The sequence below is a fragment of the Dermacentor silvarum genome, chromosome 6, assembly GCF_013339745.2.
Source record: "Dermacentor silvarum isolate Dsil-2018 chromosome 6, BIME_Dsil_1.4, whole genome shotgun sequence".
NCBI lineage: Eukaryota > Metazoa > Arthropoda > Arachnida > Ixodida > Ixodidae > Dermacentor > Dermacentor silvarum.
Genome location: NC_051159.1, coordinates 46,067,591 through 46,084,875, shown reverse-complemented (window position 1 = coordinate 46,084,875; position 17,285 = coordinate 46,067,591). Strand labels below are relative to the sequence as shown.

The 17,285-nt window shown below is 48.4% G+C and overlaps 1 protein-coding gene across 1 annotated transcript in view; it reads right to left on the bottom strand.

Annotated features, from left to right (window-relative positions):
• Positions 1-17,285, bottom strand: part of LOC119456637 (nephrin) — a 334,910-nt gene that overhangs the window by 108,997 nt on the left and 208,628 nt on the right. The window contains exons 4-5 of the mRNA XM_037718464.2: positions 5,554-5,763; positions 3,876-4,184 (exon numbers count right to left, since the gene is read on the bottom strand). Of these exons, the coding sequence (XP_037574392.1) occupies positions 3,876-4,184; positions 5,554-5,763 (519 nt within the window). The remainder of the gene's footprint in view (positions 1-3,875; positions 4,185-5,553; positions 5,764-17,285) is intronic.

The window sequence follows — 17,285 nt, the reverse complement described above, 5'->3', positions numbered from 1 at the left end:
TCAACGAAATTGCTGATGATATTTCCCTGCTTATTTTTCAGTGCATACATTTTACCTTGTCCTATGCCTAGTTTTCTTCTCACTGATTTCATGCTGCGTCCACATTTTACTGCTTCCTCAATCTTTTCAACGTTATAATTTCGTATATCCCTTACTCTCTTCTTGATGATCAGTTTCGACAGTTCAGCGAATTTTATCTGATTTCTCGTGTTTGACACTTTCAGGTTTTGCCGTTTCTTTGTTAGGTCCTTTGTTACTTGAGAGGCTTACCCATTGGTTGCCTTGGTGCCTTACCTCCCACTTCAATTGCTGCTTTTGAGGTCAGCCTAGTTACGGTTTTATTTATTACCTCTATGTTGTCTTCATCTTCTTATTCTAAGGCTGCATATTTGTTTGCGAGCACCAGCCTGAATTCCTCTGCTTTTACCCTTACTGCGTCTAGGCTGGCCTGTTTCTTCTTGACTAATTTTATTCTTTCTCTCTCCAAATTGAGATAAATCCTAGACTTCACTAACCTATGGTCACTGCACTTTACCCTACTTCACACTTCTACATCTTTCACTAGGCTGGGATCGGCAGAGAGTATGAAAACTATTTCATTCCTTGTTTCTGCATTAGTGCTTTTTCAGGTCCACTTCCTGTTGCTGCGCTTCCTGAAGAAGGTATTCATTATTTGGAGCCTATTCCTTTAAGCAAATTTTATCAACATGTCTCCTCTAGTGTTCCTAGAATCCAAGCCGTAGTTGCCAATTGCTGGCTCACCAGCCTGTTTTTCCCCACTTTTGCGTGAAAGTCGCCCTTGACAACAGTATACTGAGTTTGCACCCCCCTTTCTCATTGCTAATTCAACATCTTCACAAATCTGTTGTATTTCTTCGTCATCGTGACTGGAGGTTCGGGCGTAGGTTTATCGTACCCTAATACACCTTAATCGACCCTCATTCACCTTCATTCACACTAATTCACTTTATTAGACCTTAATCGACCCCAATCCACCCAATTGCACCTTAATCCATCCTTGTCCACCTTAGTCCTCCTTCATCAACTTTAATAGACCTTATTCTTTCTAATCGCACCCTAATCCACCTAACCCTTCTTATTACACCTTAATCAACCTTAATCCACGCTAATCCACCTTAATCCAATCACTAATCAGTGACTAACTTTGCTAATCATTAATCATTTCTTATGCACGGCTGGACTTGCTTTGGTTCGCTTCTGGTCTTGCTTGGGTCTCGTGGCTTTCTGTACCTCACAACGTGACCTTGAAACATTCAGATCTGAGAACTTCTGCCTTAATATTTCTGCACATAACATCTAGAGCCGCGGAGGAGCTAGCATTTTGGTCCGGCTTCGTTGTGTCTTGGGCAGCCAGTTGTGACGCGCTCAGCTTCAGCAATGCGAGTGGCCGAGTTCGCAGTGTGGGCCGTGAACGTGCAAAGGCGTTAAGAGCGAGAAACACATTGCGATTTTGCGTGCGATCCGTCGTACGCCGCATGCGACCAACCTGTTGGATATAGTCGTACGACTGCCCGATTGGTCGGACGGCCGCAGTCAATGACAGCGCCGCCAGCGTGTACGTCATGGTCACGTGGTAAAGCCGGCGGGGCGGGGCCGGCGAGCAAGCGCTCCAATCGTCCCGGTGCTTTTTTTTTTCCTGGTCAAGACGCTGGCCTCTTTGCAGCTGACGGCGACGAAAAAATCGAGTACATTTTGTTTCTGACACAAAATAACTGTTAGAATGAAGTGAACTCTAAATTGTGCATGCTATAAAACGTTGCGCGAAGTAGTAAATCGTTGACGTGGTATCGGTTCGGAAGCGGTCAGCGCAGACGCCGCAGCAGTCGTCTATGCGAAGCGGCTCGCCTGATTTGGCGTGTTTTCTCATCGCTACCAACGGCGTCGGGAAAACTAACTGTATTGCCACTTATGAGCGACATAAATGTTCAGACGTTCATTGTGCTGACGAATATAGGCGTTTTAAAACGAGCTGCGGACGGATCGCAAGGGCTGTCGACCCCGAATCCGACGGCCAGCGAGCTAGGCCTATATATATACCGTCTCCCAGCTATCGCAAGCTCGCCTTGCTTGCTCGTTCGCTTCCGTCCGCGCTGATAAAATGAAATGCATTGCAATTTAAGCGCGACATAACTGCGTACACGTTATACTGACCAACGTAGGAGGTTTATTACGAGCTACAAGCGGTCGTGTCGCAATCGACACTGGTCTCAGATTCGACTGCCCAGCGAGCTAGTCCTGGCAGCTCCTAGCCATCGGCGGCTGTCGACGGAGCCCACACTGCGGACGCGGCCTTGCGGAAACACATCTACGCCGCTCGCACAGACGCGTTTTATTGCGATAGCAATTATATGGACACTCCAAAGCAGATTTCTGCCATCGCCGTCGCCGTTGCCGTGAGGTTCCGTATGACGTCAATGGAGATGAAATCGTCGCCGCGCGCCGCCGAACGCTGTATGTGCGAGTGAAAGGGCGCGAGGGACGCGCTCTTTCACGGGGAGTGAACCCACGGTGGTAAGTGGTTCTTGAGGGAAAGGGAAAGGTTGGCGCTATCTTCTGAACCCACGGCGGAAAACAAGCGCACGTTCTGCGCCGTGCTTCCTTAAGGGCTGCAGAAGTAGGCGTCTCTTTCCTCCTTTACAATCACCATATCTGTGAGCAAACGCGCCTTCTTCCGACGCGCTAAATGCGGTGGGGGGGAGGGGGAGCGAGGTGACCTTTAGCTGCGGCACCAAGTGCCTATTTATATCAGAGGCTCCGGCACCAGTCAGCAACGCCGCACGCATTTTGTGCGAACGCGGGCAAATCGCCGACGGCGTCGACATTAGTTCTGCGTGTTGCCGGTGCTGCTGCATGTCCAAGTTTATACAGCTGATAAAGCTACTATCATTTACTCCGTATAGCTCTCTACAAATATGCTATCGCAATTGATGCTTCGCCTTTCAGGTGAAACTGCGACAACTTTTTATTTTGATCGTTTGTGCGACACTAGAGAACTGTGTAAAGACGTTTGTTTTCACTTTGCGAAGTTACGCAGTATTCGAGCGTCCATGCAGGGCCGCCGGTTGTGGGCGGAGCTACGCATTGCACGTCATTCGTACCATGTGTCCCGAATCGTCGTATTCGGCTAGTCGGACTCCGACGCGTCGTACGACGGATCGCACGCAAAATCGCACCGTGTGTCTCGCGCTTTATGCTTCACGCTAGCGTGTCTCTCGCCGGACGAGAAAGTGAAATTCGCCTGTCGACGTCGTTGCCTTTCTTAACCGCTTAGCGCCGCAGATTTCTTAGTTGGTCCCATCGCAAGCGAAGCAGTAGGCGGCATGTAAGCACTGCTGATGCATGTTGAAGCTGCACTCCTTAGCCGACGAGGCGTCACAGGCTAATTGGACGCGAAAGACAAACCATGTGCGAAAACTGCGTCGTCACCTCAGCAGAAAGCCTACTCCACCTAAACCAGGCTACACCGCGTTGGAGCAACTGTCGTTGAAGCCTCCGCTGCGCTGACACTACCAAAGCGCCCTTCGTCGGCGCTCGCTAGTGTCATGATACAGTACTTCGCTTCACCGCTCCTAGATGGCGGTGCCATCCTTGTTAAGAATTTATGTAAAGAAAAGACAGAGCATTTTTTGCGCGTCACATCTGTTGCAGAAAGTTGATCGTGGACCCCGGCATAAAACACTTTCGCGTTAAAAAATATACGATACGTTCTGGTGCTGTGGGTTTGGAATCAGAAACACGCTTGAACACATCCACGTCAGATAAAATATTCATGAACATTTGTAGACTACCGTCCATTGCTACAAGTTCCCCGTCCTTCTCAGTGAATGAGAGAGCTAACGAAAGGATCAACTCACAGAGGACCCGTATGGTGGCGACGTCCTCGACGGTGGCTTGCGGAAGACGCTCGTTGAACGCTCGACACGTTATTTGTCGGCCGTCGTCCTCCACCGACGGGGTTAGCGTCAGCGTGCTGCTGGACGCCGGCCCGTCGATGGCACCGCCGGCCTCGGTGGTGGTCGTGGTGGCGGGCAATCGCTGGCTCCCCTTCCACCACGAGAGCTGCGCCGGAGGCCTCGAACCAGAGGACACGCAGCGCAGCTGGCCCGGGCGACCGGCTTCGAGCGCATGCGTCGCGCCCACGATGGACACGCTGGTCGGGCCCACTGCGAAGCGCCGACCGCAAAACGACATTGGGACCCGACTTATGCGCGAATTGACATGCCCCGAAAAATTGATTCCGAAGTATCAAATATTTGATTGAAATAGCGGACCGAGTACTCTTGCCAGTGCGTTTAGATGCAGTCCTTTTGTCTTCCAATTTCAAAACACGTTGTGATGTGATTTGACGATCCCTCTTCAATAAAGCCGTGAGAGCACCACATCGCGAACACAAGCACTGTAAACAACAACAAAAAATTCCACTTCGTGCATTCGGCCACTTATAAGTGCACTTGTTATTATAATGAATAGTCTCAAATTGAAATTTCCTGCCAACCACCTTTCCTTGTCTTTTATTCGGCAGTTCACTTGTCCTCCTTCAAGTTGCCACATATTATTTTAAAATGTCTTCGTTTTCCTTGTGCAAGAAAGTGTCTTCTCTTGTACTCACTCACCTGCTTGAACCTGTCTGTAGCACTAAATAAACGACAACAGCACGTGAAAGAAAGAAGCTGCGGTTTATTTTATTAGTTACCTCACCATTGTGGATCTACTACAAATGATTATGCAGACAAAGCTGCTCGAACATCTCATGACGAAGACCACTGCGTTTCGATCACAGTTTCTAGGACACGCTGCGAGGTAGCATCGCCATCTGGCAAATCAGCTATCTTTAGGAGAGTGGAATACCGCGAGTGAAAGACGGAGTAAACTGCATGAACTAAATAAACAATTTTCTACAATTCCGACTTTCATCCGGACTTCACCGACATCCAGCATCTCTTATGTGTTGGCTCAGGCATAGGAAATGCCTTCACAACATGTTCTTCGCCTTTAATAAGAACTGCTGACAGGGCTGTGTACACTGCATGCGGTAGTAAAAAGAACCCCGACTAGTTATCGTGGTACAGTCCTCAAATTTCATTTGCAATAACAATTAGGCTTTAGCGCATTAAGACAACTGGATGAACTTCCACTGTCCGTTTAGTAGTGGGACCCGCCCCGCTATGGCCGTCGGTCTAAATGACAGTGAAAGCAATCACGTGCTGTAGTAGAACCGCGGGCCTGCGTAAACACCTTTGAATGCGTGACGTTCTCTGCGAACTTGCACTTATTTTCTGCGTCTTCCCTCTCTTTGACCTCTTCTTCTCGCAGAAAGGTTGGCTACCCAACCAGCCGCATCTGTGGTTAACATCCCTACTTTATGTATTAGTTATTTTTCTTTCTTTCTTTCTTTCTTTCTTTCTTTCTTTCTTTCTTTCTACGTCATTGCTGGCTTCGGTATTCACAGATCTTTCGAGCTGTGAGGAAGCACGGTGGTTCATCGCTTACGCACACGTGCGTAGGCCGCGGTCACGCCCAGTTGCAACTTACGTATGAGGTCAATGACGACTGATGCGCTGAGCGGCTCGGAGATGTTGTTGTTCGAGGCTCGGCATACGAGCTGCGCGTGCAGGTCTCGGCGACCGAGGGGCCCCACGGCGAGTTGACTGGCCGCGTCGCCGGTGCCATCGCCGCCCGGCACGAGCACGTCTTCCAGGCGACGGCTTTCACGCCACCAGGACAGGGTAGCCGGAGGACGACCTGCGTGAATATCGTCAAAGACGTCTGACGCGAAAGGCGTAGGTAAAGCATTCAGACACAGTCTGCATGGTCAAAACAATTATAGCCGAAACTGTCGCAAGATGATTGTGGACGTTAGTACGATTAGCAGTGCAGAAATGTAGTGACACCGCGCGTTGCCATAGTCGAAAAGTGTCCTGTATGAAGCTTGTATTGCTGCTGGGAGCCTTTCTTGTGTTTCCCTATGTACATGCTGAGCTATCTAGCGGCAACACCACAATGTCCGTGCTTGGAGCGTGTCTGAATATATATTCAGACAAGACTGCATACATACTACACGGGTTCGATTCCGCCCGGCCCCGTATAAATGTCAAACAATTTTCTGTTGACAATGAAGACTGGCACATAGTTCGTGGCACATGCTCAGCGAACTATGTTGGCGCCAAAGAGGTTCACTGACGAGCGAGGAACACCCAGTGTATTCGTGGCGCAGCTCGCTAAAGCATCAGGCTGGTGTTCTCAAGGGACCTTTGTGACGCGGTTTCAATTCAGCCAAGCACCGGATAAATTTTTAAAGGTTTTCTTTTTTTTATAAAGAGGATGTGGAAAATGGTTAGAGGCAAGAACGTGCGCATGTAGACAGATGCCGGAAAGCCTGTCAATATTTCCAAGACTGCTGAACGCATTGAAATGTCATAATCATAAAGGTAAAGCTCTCATCCGAGGGGCAAACAATCGCACCTTTAAAGGCGCCAAATCTTTTACTTTAAGTATATACATTAAATATACTTACACCCTCAAGCTTGCTTTCGTTTTTCTCATGGGCAACACTTAACCCCTTTAGTGTTTCGGACGAGCAGAACGAGCAGAACGAGCAGAAGCGTCCCCAAACTGTCTTGGACGAGCTCTGCCAGAATTGGTTCTCGATCCTCTTGAGTGTTCAAGACGAGAAGTGCGTGTCTACGGCTTAGATCGTGTTTCTCAGCAGATGGAAGTACTTACATGACAATTTCGGTTTCTACTGCGGCCGAAGCGCTGACTTTTAAAGACGATAGTCTTTCTTGGGGAACTTAAACGCTGAAAATTTGGTCTGTCTGTCTGTCTGTCTTTCTGTCTGTCTGTCTGTCTGTCTGTCTGTGAACCGATTCAGCCACTCGGCCAAACTTGGACCACTTGCTTACCGCCCACACTACTTAAACTGGTACGGCTGTTCATACTTGTGAACGTTATCGATCAAAAAGTAAATATTACGCATATCTGAGGCGCAACATCACTAGGTAAGTATTAGGAGGTGTGTTCCTTTAATAGAAAATACATAGATACGTAACTCTAAAGACCCTAGTTTCTTAATCTGCGCTGAAAATGCCATGCTATGCGCGCCGACGAACGACGTCTGCCACGAAGGGAGGAAACCCTCTGCACAAGCTTGTGTTTCCCCGACTGCGCACCGACAAGCGCCCTCTGCCATGGAGGAAGGAAACCTTCTGCACAAGCTCATGTTTCCCGATGTATTGCCAGATGGCGTCCATGTCTCACGCAGCGCCTCCGCAATTTTATCAATGCCAGCCAGATGCGGCTGATTCCGCCTCCTCAATTTTATAAATGCCAGCCAGATGCGGCCGATTCAACATAAAGGAAGCGCTGTCTGAGGCAGGGCAAAACATAAATGGCCGCTTGATGAAATACAACCAACTCTACAAGACATGCCCAGACAACGCAGGGAAAAGACCGACGACCAAATTGCAGCGGAGAAGCGCCGGCGTGCCGACGCTCGTCGTCTCAAGCGTGCCCAGGAAACGTCCGAGCAACGAGCCGAGCGGCTAGCGCAAGATCGTGAGTCGAGGCGCACCCGGAGGCAACAGGCCAGACCAGGATCAGACCAGGATCAGACCAGCACTCATGTAGTACGGCCGGCAGAAGACTATCGTACGACATTTGCAGCGAAGCACGCAGATACGCGGCCATTTTTTTAAGGATGGCGTCCAGTGGCGGCGACACATGCATAGCTGGCCTGTCAACCCGAAAAAGAAGCTTTTCACTTTCCTCATCTTGTAGATGATTTGGATACCGATACTTCTGTTGTGTTCGGAAGTGAAGAAGACAGCAATGACGCTGAACCGCAGTGCCATCGTAGATGAGAACATCTCTGAAGCGAACATTGCGAGTACTCGTCAGTGGGTGCAGCTTGATGTCGACAATACTGGCGCGAAGCCTCCTCGGTTGCCATTTTGGTCCGTTCCACGCAAGACTTTCAATTTGATTTCGCGAAATGACCGTCTGGAGTACATACTGCACTTTCTCAACGATGAACTGATTACACCAGTGGTCGATAAAACCAATCGCAACGCGGCTAAAAAGCTAATTTATTTGACTTAGAATGTGGTGCAAATATTTTTTCAACATCGAGTAGTTGGTTTTTAGCACAATATTATTCGAAATCAGCAATAAAATAATAAGCACGTTTGGTTAGAAAATTTTCAAAAAAATTGTACACCTAAGGGTGATTTAGTTTGTCTCGTAGCTAACACGTTCAACCTTAAGCACGTACGGAGCTTTAGTTTGCCTTGAAGACAGCTTGCGGAAGGGCCTGCGTGCCACAGGGTTAACCTTATGAAGCAAGGCACAAAAAATAAAACCAGATACGACGTACAGATTAGCAAGTGTCAAATGAGAAGAGAGATCGAGTTGTCCTCGAGAACCGTCGCGAGGTAAAACAATATACTAAAAGAGGAAAGTCGCGATATCGCAAAAAAAGAAAAGAAAAGAAACAGAAATAGGAAAGACCATTCGGTGAATTGAGTGTCCGAACTCCTAAAAAGGTAAAGTTGCGAAATTTCTGCTAAGTTACGAAATAAATGCGAAGAGAATGGAAGCCCAGTCGATGTTGGCGGAAGTTTAGGTGGTGCGATGAAATAAGGAGAGAGAGAGATAATTTATTTGAAGGAAGGCAGAGAAGTTGGCCTAAGCTAGCATGTTATTTTGCACAGGGGGAGGAGGGAACGAGTACGTAAAGGCTGGATGAGGGGTGATGACGACATAGAAGAAGGATGCACAACGATAAAGGCAAGTTAAGCATCCTCATGCTATCAGCAAAGTCCAAAAAGGTCATTAAAAAGTGGCATCCACCTTCCAGAGCATGGATGGAGTCACGAATCCACTTGAAAGTTTATAAGAACGCGCAACGAAGAAGCGTGTGTGTGGGCATCTCCTGCGTGAGAAGCAGAGGTGCCAAGAAAGGTCTTTAAATTTCAAGGCGTTCGAAGGTAACAGCTGGCGCAAGACAATGGTAATTGGAGATCAATGGGAAAGACCTTCGTTCTTCGGCGGACAATAAACAGGCTTTGATTATGATGATGATTATGATGACTTTTCCTACTTTGCACCAGGGTGTCGTATCGAACCCGAACTGGAATTTCGGCCGAAACTCCACAAGAACCGAAACCGATATCGTTGGAACGTGCCTGAACCCGAACCCGAGCGGAAGCGAAAAAATTAGTAAAGCTTACCAGTGCGGCACGAAATGGTTCGAGCATAAAAAGCGACAACGAGTGCTAATAGATTGCGCGATTCCTCGAATAAATCATTCACTCCGCGCACCCCACTATCAGATATGGGTATGACCTATGAGTTGCGTTGTGTGCGAGAATCGGGATAGACGATGTGTGTGTGCTGGTTTATATACAACCACCCCACTAAACACACGCGCGCTTCTTAAGTCGACCATGACAGTTGTCTTCTGCAGACGAAAACTTGTTTCAGGGGCCTCGCGTAATCAGCATTTCTAGTGACGCTCCAGTTTCGACCATTATGCGAACTCTTGACAAAAATAAACAGTCTAAACACGGACAGTAGAAAATTTGTCCTCGACGAGGGCAAAATTCACGAGTTAAGCTGTAGGTTTTTAATAAACAGGACCGTGCAGTCGCAAATGAATGCCGTCACCTTCTAGAGATGACCGATTAAATTTTTATTCGATTAACCATTCATCATTCATCAATTTAGCCTTTAATCAATTATTCGCTTTCGATGCAGGATTTTTTATCGAATAATTGATTAATCGAAATTTTCACCGGGAACCTTAAACGGTTCAAACACAGATGTCTACTTTTGCGGTACCCTATTTTTATGTTTGAGAGGTGGAACCAAGCTACAAATACAAGTGTATAATGTTTGATAAAGAATAATCTCCAACTTGATAAAGACTAGAGTTGGTACTAGTGGCATTTGAAATGGTAAACTATGTATCTAATAAAATGACATTTGGGGCAGCATTAAACAAGATACGTGGCACTAGGGAATCCCTATACGGTAATTAACCAAGAAATAAGGAAAATGACAAAAGTGAAAGGTCAAGTCCAACTAAAATATGCAAGACATTGCAATATGCACAGGGGAAAAGAAAATTACTGACTTAAAATTTTAATTGACGTGCTCTTTCCTACAGAGCGAAGGAATGTCAATTGGCTGGGATTTTTGGGTGAAACCGACACCTTCTTTGAAGGGCCACAGAACCAGCGTGCGAGAATAGACGCTCGGAAGCTTATAGATTTGCTGGAATCGACATGAACTCCATCGCTTTGTCAAAAACATGCTCCAAACCGGCGCGCATGCTGTGCCACGTCTTTAGTGGACTGGGAGTGACAGGACGATCAACGACTGGGTTGCTACTCTATGGCTTGAATTGCGAGGACATTTCAAACCTCCGGCTTCGGACGGCGTGTGCGGTGTGGGGGAACAGAGGTGGGAGCGCTCGGCTCGGCATCACTCGGGACTCGCAAAAACAGTCGACAGTTGCTCTACCACAGCCGCACAATCGCTGCTCGTGCTCTGCCATTCTAGCACGACTTTAAAATTTTTGCGCCACTCCTGACAAACTCTGGAAAACAAAACCGCTAATCGAACATATCTAATCGATTAAGTCGATTTAGTGAAACGTGGACATCGGTGCATTCTAATTGTTCTGCGGGGTAGATGTAATCGACTAATTGATTACTCGTTCATCGATATTACCAACAATATCATCTTCTCAGTAAGAGATATCCGCGACTGTAGGCGGCACGCCAAATCGATCGCGCTGGCTCTCGCGATCTCCAGATTAGCGAGGCAGTCGCGCCACACTTCGCTACGTTTGCAACGTGCCACACGAGACCGATTGTCCGCGCCAGCCAATATATCGCGAAATGAAAACACGTGCACAGCTGCGCTCGGCTTTCGCATTAGGGAGTATGGTAATCGTCGGTGTTTTTTTTTCTTTAATATTAGGCAATAAAGAAAATATACCAGGAGGATAAATAAAGCTGGTATCATATGAACAGCAAACAGGATCATTACTCGTACAAGCACCATTGGGCGAATACACACTGTGAAAATAGCAAATAAAAGGCTGAGCAATGCCCCTCCAATCACTAACTAAAGTGCCCTAAGCTTACATTTGGAAAATTGCATGGCTTCCTTGTCTCGCTGATGTAGCTCCCGAACTTATGCGCGTCACGTTTAATGACATTTGATAGCGACGTGTTGGAAAAGTAATCTCTTACCTGCAGGCGTACGGCGCGTGCAAGGTTACCTTTAACTTCCCCGACAGTGTTAGGAACACTGCGCTTCTCTTTTATTCTTTTTTTTATTTTGCGCTTCAAATGGATTATCTGACACAACATCCAAGGTTTTTGCAAATTTCATTTCGCTTGCTTGGTACAAATTTATCGAAGCAGAAGAACCAAACGGCTTTAAAACGATTCCAAAGTATGTTGACATCGGTATCAGCGAAATCAGCGACAAACAAGCACACGGGCATGAAGGAGGACAGCGTCATGCGCCTTATACATTCCTTCGCAATCAGAGGCATTACTTATGGAGAACTGGAATGTCACATTACCTAGACAACTGGAATGTCATCGAAAGAAAGAAACTCAGCACCGTTATTCGCAAGACTTACAAGATCGCCCTTGGCAAACCGGAGTCCACGAGCACTACTCGTCTGCTACAGCTAGAGTTGTACAACACGCTTGAGGAAATGGTGGATGCGCAAAGAGCCTCGCAACTCGAACGCATGTCCCTGACAGCCACGAGTCGGTACATCCTGCAGAAATTCGCGTTTAATTACCACGTCTAACACAGTCAGAAACAGGCTATAACACCCGACATCAGCGACACGCTGATCGTCGCCCTTAACCCTCGAAACATGCACGCTGAAATAACGGGGGCCCGTGCCAAGGCACTGCTGCGCTGCTGTGGTGGGAAGAGGACTACGCGCTTCGTAGACACGGCAGAATACACAAAAGAACACAGGTTCACGGCGGTAGCCTTATGCTCACAATCCGCAGTTCGTAACTACGCGCGGGGGAGCATTTTTTCCTAAGCTCTTCAGATCTTACGGAAAACTGGTCGAGAGCACTTCGATAGCACCGCGATCATGTGGTTCCCAGCGCACGTCGCCACCCCCACTGACGAGGGCCCCCCTAACTTGAATGAGGTGGCACACTGCTCTGCGCGAGAACTGACCCGCCGCGCAGAGTCTGAGGCACCCTCTTCGAGTTCGGACCTCCTGGTGCGAAACACGCTAGAACGCTTAGTCAGATATAATGATATCACCAAGCACTACCAGTTAGGCAGGAGGATATTGCCCCCACCTCACCCCAAACTGAAACGTCGCCAGGCAGTCGTCTGGCGACAACTGCAGACACACACCTTCCCCAGTCCAGTGCGATTGCGGCACATTGTCCCCACGCAATACCCGAGTGCTCTCGCCAGGCAACTAGAGCGACACTCTCACACATGTTGTGGTAGTGTCCTGTTATAGCAGCGAAAATGGCAGTAGCTCCGGAGGCTCTTGCGTCGAAGTGGGTGGCCGCTCTGCGCAGCTCCAACCTCGCGACACAAGAGTGGGCCGTCCAGCGGGCCCGGGAGGCGGCGACGAGGCAAGGCCTCGAAGTCCCCTCATGGGAGACCTGAGCCCGGGTCGTTAAACTTCCTCAGATTTTTAATAAAGTTGTTTCCATCCATCCATCACAGCAGTGTTGATCTATAAAATTAGATAGCGCCACGAGATAGCAGATTTACAAGCATGTATGAGGGGCTCGGATGAAGCAAGTGCGGTGTAATTTGCCTTGGCCAAAACATAAATCGGTTCATGACAACGATGACGAGAATACCGACTGGAAAACATGTGTCTCTAGATCACACATTCCATACCAAAGGCAGTTTCAATATATCCGTCCTCAAAAATGAGGAAACGCATTGCAGTTACGCAAATTAGCAAAAGACAAGTCCGTCCTATCGGAAAACGGGAGGAAACTAATTACAACACCAAAGAGCTTGCAGCGGGGGCATTTGTAAAGTGTGGTAGTCTGAGCACCCCTAATTATTCGGCGTGCTTTTAAAAGTGAAACTGCTTGAATTGTGCAATCACAGCGAGAAGTAATTCCTTGAAAAAGGTATTCTGGGTTCCCGTTTTTCGATTACGCATTGGCGCACTGCAATTTTTCCCTCAAGTGATGTCCGCCTTTTAATGCAATCCAGCTCCGAAAGTGTAATTACGCTTTCTTCAATGAGCGATTTGTTACAGAGGTGATCGAGCCAAATCAGAGACAGATATTGCAAAAGAACAATTACTTTTGCCTTCAAACGCACACATCACAATAATTTGCGAGAACTGCAATTGTAATATGAACTCAGTGACCACGCCAGCACGATTTCGGTATCGCACTACAGTCAACGAAACTTGTGATGCTGGCCCGTGCATTGTAAAGGTACTTTTAACTAAGCACCTGTCTGCACACAAGAAAGAAAAAAAAAATGGCCAGGCATTGAAAGCGATGGCAAACCATTAGGCACTAGTGTACGAAGTGAGGCTGGTTTTGTCGGCCGCATTAATTGCAACAAACTTTCGCCTATTAACTAAACGAACATGGGGACACGCGCGCAGGGGCAAACATGAACAGATTCCAAACGATGACCATGAGCCTCGCTGTCCTAACGCTGGCGTAACAACGAGCGCCGTAAGGAGGAAAGCGCACCTGTTTTCTTCAAATCGAAGATTTGGTGCTACCGCTCGCTTCCCCGTTTCAACTGTGCCGCACATCCGAAACTCACGTTTATACACTAGGCACCTGGCAAGGCAGCACGCATGAAACGCCCAGCCACATTGGCTCGCCTTGAGTCGTGGCAACCGCCAAAGATTGCTTCCGCCATTGGGCGCGCGGGCGTCGTATGCGCTCAGCCGCGGGGACCTACATTTGCCGCCACGGCCGAGCTAGAGGAGAGGACTCGAGATTGTCATCAGGTTGAATGATTAAATACGAAAGAAGTTAATGTGCACTACATATTTTAAAACTACCTGATGACATTCATTCATGAAAGAAAACCTAAAAAATGTAGAGGAAGAAAGAACACGCACATTCTGAAACAAAGAAAATGGAGGAACCGAGTAAGTTCTACAGTACTTGCTTAAGGCTTGTGGCCCGTACAAAATTCTAAAGTGCGTTTGCCACGCGCAAATATAAAGCAGCATGAGTAACGCTAAACATGACAGATAAAACATCAGAGCTAAAAAGGCGTAGCCCCTGTCAAGCAAACCCATTGTTTGCTTTTAACAGCGGAGCTGTTTAAGCCGGCCGTAATGTGTGCCGCCTGCCACTGCGTTACCTAGCAACCACCTCGCGGAGCGTCGCGCGCTATGCTCGGGAGATAGAAAGAGAAAATGAGAGCGAGAGAGAGAGAAACAAATTGTAGCAGCACCAACGAGGCAACGCGCTGAGGTGCTGCCGATGCCACCCGTGCTTATCCGTTTCCCCGCATTAGCGCCGAACGCTCGGCATGTCCCTGACTACACCAGGCGCCTCTGGCGGCGGCTCTTCCAAACTCCCACCAGCTGCGCGCTCCTTCGCATGCGCCGTGACGTCATCCCGGCGTGTCGTCTGCTCCGCGCAGCCCGTACACTGTGCATAGCTTTCGCCCCGCTTCCCCTACGTGTGCTCGGACTGCAAGTGCATCGCGAGGCGTTTCCCGATGCCACGGGCCACGAGCAAATGCTTACCCACTTGGTACAACTTAGCATCACTTGACATTACTTCGTATAACTTAACAACACTTCGTATAATCAGGGCCACCTAGGAACCGATCAGCTCCGCTGTGTCTTTAGCCTCGCGCCACTAGTGCAAGCTACCCCGATGTTTTTCCACGAGCTTCCCGCATACCTCTTAGATCTACAAAGCAAACAAGAACAAATAGTTCCGCGAGTTTTCTGTCAGAACCGCGATATGATTATGAGAAACGTCTTACTGAAGGACTTCTGATAAGTTTTTGCCGCCTTGATTTATTTAATGTGCACCTAAATCTAAGCACACAAGCATTTTCTTGCATATGGGCCCTTGAAAGTAAGGCCTTCGCGGCCGAACACAGACGTTGAAAAATTCTCCCAGGGCGTGCTAGAACATGTCGAAGTTCAAGGAGTGTTCAAGAATTCTGTCGTCTTTGCCGTTGTTATTGTTGTGAAGAGCGACCGGATCAAAGCTTGTCATCAATTCCTGCGCTTCTCTAAGCGCAGGGTCTTCGCGCTACAAGTCTAGAAATGCAGCTTCCAGTTTGACGTGGTGTTTCATGGGAGTGATAATACATGCGTGCAACCGTGTCTGAGATTTGCGCACGCCACCAAGCACTTCTTCCGACCGCCTACATTACACCGCTGCTATGCCTGATTGCTTATCAGGCGACTCGTTTTTGCAGTGATATTACTCTGTAGGCTCATTTCCACCTGAAATCTAGCTTTTCTTGTTTTTTTTTTTTGAGCGTCTGTAAACGTGTGCTTGCGTACGTATGTCCCCGGTCCATACTTTTTAATTACCACGTTCTATATGATATGCGCAGCGTCTCAGCTAACGTTACCCAAGGGCTTTAAAAAGGCTGCCACGATATTAAATTATGAGGCTTACGTCGTCGGGTCATCAGTCGTCTTGAGTTAACAGCATAATTTTTCTGCACTAATTATCTTGCCGATAAGAGAGGACTATTTGCTCCAGTTTTAATGGTTGGATTTGAGCCCGTTATCTTACAATCGGGAAGCTGTTATTACGTCCTGAATAACTCATTTCAGTTGTTTGCAGGCCACTATGTCCAGCTTAATTATTTTTCCGCGCTGCCCTCGTAGCGGCGCGAAATACTAAAAGTGCTACATCATTGTTCGCCCACGCGCCGCGACACCTGCGGTTCCAAAGGCAACTAGAAAGAACTATGCAGCTCATTGCATCAAAGGACAACAATCTCGGACCGGCGGCAACCTGTCAGCTTTGCTGATGGCTTCTTTGATAGCGAGCTGCGTGTTATGCGTGACTATCGCAGCCTGTCATTGCGGTCGCCGAGTCACGCAGTGGGCGAAGGTCTTTGAAATCACATTTCAGACCGCTGATGTCGCGGTGCGCGTGTGCGCACCTTTTGTTTTTCGTGCACTGAACGCCATATAGGAAAGCTTAGCGTAGTACCTATAAAGTGCAGCATGTTAGTGCACGCACTAGGCCACACCTTTGGTCAGCGAGATGACTGCGACGGGACGTGTGCAATCACGCACGCACTCGATACACCTTTATGGCATCTTCGGCTGGTCGTGTTAGAGCGCTCTGGTAGCGCTACAAAGGTCATGTAAAACGGTTACCAAGCGTTACCGTTTGCAGAAACGGGTCCCTATGATGATAACGAAGCAGGATAATCACTTCCATACCCGGTTATTGTCGTAATACAGCTTTAGAGTCGTTTTTCACCACTTTTGTAGCACGGCCAGAGCGCTCTGAAACGACCACTCGAAGATGCCATTAGTAAGCCTGAACGGTGACGCAGCCATGGCTTCAGGAAACCGTGCTCGTCTCGCAACCCGGAGGACCGGATTCGATTCGCACCCCGACCGGAATGTGCCAATTTCTTTTGTAGCGTTAGCTACACTGGCCTAGCCAAGCCCGTTTCGCGCGCCACATCAAGAGCCGTGCTGCGCATGCGCAAGGATCAGTGATGTCACACGGCTTGCGCACCGGAGCCACCGGAGCCGGCACCTCTCGCGCACTCCGCCGCCGTCGCGCGCGACTCACCGCCGCCAGTCTGCGCATTCCAGAGGAGTGACGTCGTAGCGGTGGTAGACGCACTGGCGCGGGCGCGCGCTCGCAGTGTGCAGTCGCCGTCCCGACACTGCGCTGGAGCCGCTGCGCTTCTGACTGGCGTTTGCCAGTGTGGTATAGCCACGGAGAAGGAGAGCGCAAATGCTGCTCAACAGCGCAGAAGAACGGCGAAGCTTGACTCATCGGATCCCGAAGTAGTTGCCTGGCAATTAGCGGTTGAGCGTAGGAGGAATGAACAGAAGAAGGCTATATACATGTGCCACATAATACGTATACCGTGTGTGTGTCATTGGAGCAGCAGTAAGCATGACAATCAAGCTAATCCTTGACAATCTAGACAACCAGGAAAGCTAAGAATAATCAGCTGAACCTTTGCTAACGCTACGTATATCCTGGCATAGCCGAGCTAAGCCACTGCAACTTTTTTTCAAAGCCACTAATTTA